At 41.3% G+C, this 3493-nt stretch overlaps 1 protein-coding gene across 1 annotated transcript; it reads left to right on the forward strand.

Moving 5' to 3' along the window:
- The first annotated feature begins 900 nt into the window (after positions 1 to 900).
- LOC129451310 (doublesex- and mab-3-related transcription factor A1) lies at positions 901 to 3111 on the forward strand. Its single transcript, XM_055214423.2, has 2 exons — positions 901 to 1851; positions 2116 to 3111. The coding sequence occupies exons 1-2, from the start codon at positions 1359 to 1361 to the stop codon at positions 2820 to 2822; spliced, it is 1200 nt and encodes a 399-aa protein (XP_055070398.2). The 5' UTR covers positions 901 to 1358; the 3' UTR covers positions 2823 to 3111.
- Positions 3112 to 3493: the final 382 nt, after the last annotated feature.

The raw sequence follows: 3493 nt of genomic DNA on the forward strand, positions 1-3493 counted from the left end.
TTTGTGTATAAACTCTGAAAGCATTTCTGTCTTTTTTACAATACCAAATGTGTTTGTGTGTGTGCACGCGTGTGTGCACATCATTTGGTTCTTCTGGTTGAACTTTTAGTCTTTATCTTTTTTTCTGTTTTGGTGGTCTTAAGGACAGATATGATCTATCAGGGACCCTCACTTGTCTCCTGCCTCAGTGGCAGCATACAATCGAAAGAGAGAGAGAGAGAGAGAGAGAGAGAGAGAGAGAGAGAGAGAGAGAGAGAGAGAGAGAGAAAACAGGAGCTTCATTTGACTAAAGTTGGATGCTGTACAATTGATTGTTGCTTGTTGTTCCAGTTATAAGCCGTCACACTGCTGGATCTCAGTTGTCATTAATGTCAGACTGCACAATAGTCAAAAAAAAATTATGAAAACAGACACATGGTAAGAAGACACATCTACAGATTTACATGACAGGTTGTTGAAAGCTGAATGAAGTCCTCAAAGTGGCTGCTATCTTCTGAAGCTTCTGTGAGTCGTTGGTTATTTGTACTACTTTTTATGATGACGAGGCTGCACTGTTCCTTAAGGATCTCCTACATTTATGTTTGGGAATCACAGGTCTAGACATATTGGAAAGAAAAGCCTGGAACGATGATAGGTGTAGATCCAAGTTTAGTTTTTTTTTAAGTTCATGCCGTTTAAGATCCCACACACACGTCTGCAATAGTGGCACTCTGTTGATCATCCGTGTAGAAACACAGCGTGGGTTCAGATAAGATCTGTAGCATTCAGTGATAAGACACAGATGGAGAAGAATGTGATAAAAACCTTGGTTTTCTTTTCTGCCTCTCTCCCAGAAGAGCATCACACGGGCGTCACAGCAGCCAGCTGAACGCAAATACCAGAAAGAGAATCAGCTTTGAAATGTTTTCTCTCTAAATGAAATAAAGCCTAGAAAAGAGCATTTATGTAGATGAGACAAAATAAGCACACCTGCGTGGCTGTCTTTTATAAAGTTATGGATTTTTTAAAGTGTAGTTTATTCAAACACCATCATGCCTTTCACACTTGTACTGTATGACTTTGAATGTCCATAAACAATTATTTTTATTACAAAAGCTGTATTTACCAAATGTAAAGTTTTGCACACTGAAGTCTTCACCGGATACATGTTTTTCATTAGCACAATAATGTACCATTAGTGAAACTATGATTAAATAAAAAAGAAAGAAAGGTTTTTGTTTTCATAAACAGATGAACTAAACAGAGGAAAGATTTAATGACCAGATTACTGATGTAAGTTACCTGCGTTTAAATAAAGAAGATTGAAGTTTCAGCTCTTAATGTAGGAGGAGACTCGTAAACTCAGTGAGAAGAAAGTAATGCGGGGAAGGGAAGGGGAGTGTCGGGTGTCCTGTTTCTCTTTTGTCACCTGCAGCATTAAATCTTCAGCTCATTCACTTCTTCACCAGTTGATTTGTTTTCTCTCTCAGCTGCTGATGGATTCGAGCACAGTACGCTTCTCTCTCCTCTCACCGCACCCGGCGCTTTTTCTCCGTCCGGAGGACAGGAGTTACCCGCGCAGCCCGAAATGCGCCCGCTGCAGGAATCACGGGCTGGTTTCAGCTCTGAAGGGTCACAAGCGCTTCTGCCGCTGGCGGGACTGCGCGTGCGTAAAATGCGCATTAATCGCGGAGAGACAGCGCGTCATGGCAGCGCAGGTTGCCCTGCGGAGGCAGCAGGCTCAGGAGGAGCTGCAAATGGTTTATCCCGCCGCAGGTGCGACCGAGAGCGGCATGAGCCCGTCCAGAACATCGATGAGCTCTTCCGCTTCGCCCGCATTTGAAGTCTACAGTACGGATACGTTTAAAGACGGTACGTCAGTGCATTGATTTTTAGATATTTGTGCTAACATACCAAACGAATCTTTCTTCTTTTATTACATTATACACACGAATACAGACTATACTCATATGCATAGATTAAACTGCAGTAAACCACAAGTAAAAAAGGTACAGCAATAAGATCTGTGATATTTATCCTTCACTTTTAAAGAATCTTCTATGATATGAAAAGACTCTAGATTGATTTAAATTCAGTGTTTTGTGGTTTAACATTATTTCTACTTAACTTTTGCAGAAAGACCTCTGAGTAAGTGCAGTGTGTTTGCTGGGTTCATGAATCGGGCTTTGTTTACCCCTCACACACCTGCGGTGATCTCTCCACCCAGAGAAAACGACCCGTTAAATGAAAGCATGTCTCCTGGGCTGGATCATCCCTCAGAAATCTCCTCAGATGTAGAGTCTGCCATTGAGTCTGAGAAACCTAAAGAAGAGCTGTTGGAGATGAGCAGGCCAAACCCCACCGCAGTTCTGAAGAAGATCTTTCCTCACGTGAAAGCAGACGCTCTTGAGTCGGCTCTTAAAAGCTGTTCGGGAGACGTCGTGAAGGCCATCGAAGTGGTGCTTGGTGGTCCGGAGGATCAGAGCTGTGTTACGTCGCTGTCTGAAAACCTGCCCGTCTCAAATGGCATTCATTTCACAGAAGATCCACTGAGACATTTCACCTCAAAATCAGCTTTCTCTCCCCTCCAATCTTCATCCACAAAGTCTTTTAGTGCTGAAGGCTTGTTGGGGTTAAACCCTCGGTTTGCGATCGGTCCGCTGCGGCTCACATATTCAACTCCAAACTTTATTCCACCATACCTGGCATCTGGATTTCTGCCAGCCATGACCCTGCGGTCCCCAACAGGACATCCATTTGGCGGTGTGCTGCGGGACCTGCCTTACCCAAAAGACACATTCAACCCCCGGAGCCTGTACCCCACCCTCAGCCATGGCAAATAACCCAAACACAGAAATAATATTTCTGTACAGCTGGTGCCTCCATCTAGGCTATTTTTGTACCTTATTTCATTTTTTTGCTTATTTCAACTTATTTGCTTAATTATTTTAGCTCACTGGTTAGAGCATTGTGCAAACAACACATTCTGATAATGTGTAGATTGAATGCACACTAAGTCTCATTCAATATTAAAGGGTCTATCAATGAATGAATGAATGTAAATGTAGAATGTAAACATGTTTATGCATATTTGAATATGTCCCATTTTGTTAATAAAACTCTTACATAAAACCGTTTGATTCATATCTGTACGAAATGTTATCATTTCCATAAAGGAACACAAATGATGGTTACATCGAATCTTTTGCTTAAAAGAACTTCATAAGTAGTGTTTACCTGATATTTTCAGATAACTAATGCTTTTGGCCTACAGCTAATGGCACAGCATGATTTTGGACCTGTATTATACAACACTTCATTTACTGCCTGGGAACATCACGTTGCACTTTCCACACCTAATGTTATATTTGGGTTTTAGAATTAGCCAATTTCTACAGTGTGTAAGTTAGTGACTGTGAGCATTAGCTATATTTAAACTATTTGCACTTTGCACAAGTGTAAAGAAAATGATTTTTTAAACTATTTTAGGTAAATTCACAAAAAATGGGGGAAA

This window comes from Misgurnus anguillicaudatus, chromosome 21 (assembly GCF_027580225.2).
Source record: "Misgurnus anguillicaudatus chromosome 21, ASM2758022v2, whole genome shotgun sequence".
NCBI lineage: Eukaryota > Metazoa > Chordata > Actinopteri > Cypriniformes > Cobitidae > Misgurnus > Misgurnus anguillicaudatus.

Excerpts from the sequence above, each read along its gene's own strand:
- LOC129451310 (XM_055214423.2), top strand. The coding sequence starts at position 1,359 with ATGCGGGGAAGGGAAGGGGAGTGTCGGGTGTCCTGTTTCTCTTTTGTC. Across the intron at positions 1,852-2,115 it reads TACGGATACGTTTAAAGACG|AAAGACCTCTGAGTAAGTGC; the intron begins GTACGTCAGTGC and ends TAACTTTTGCAG.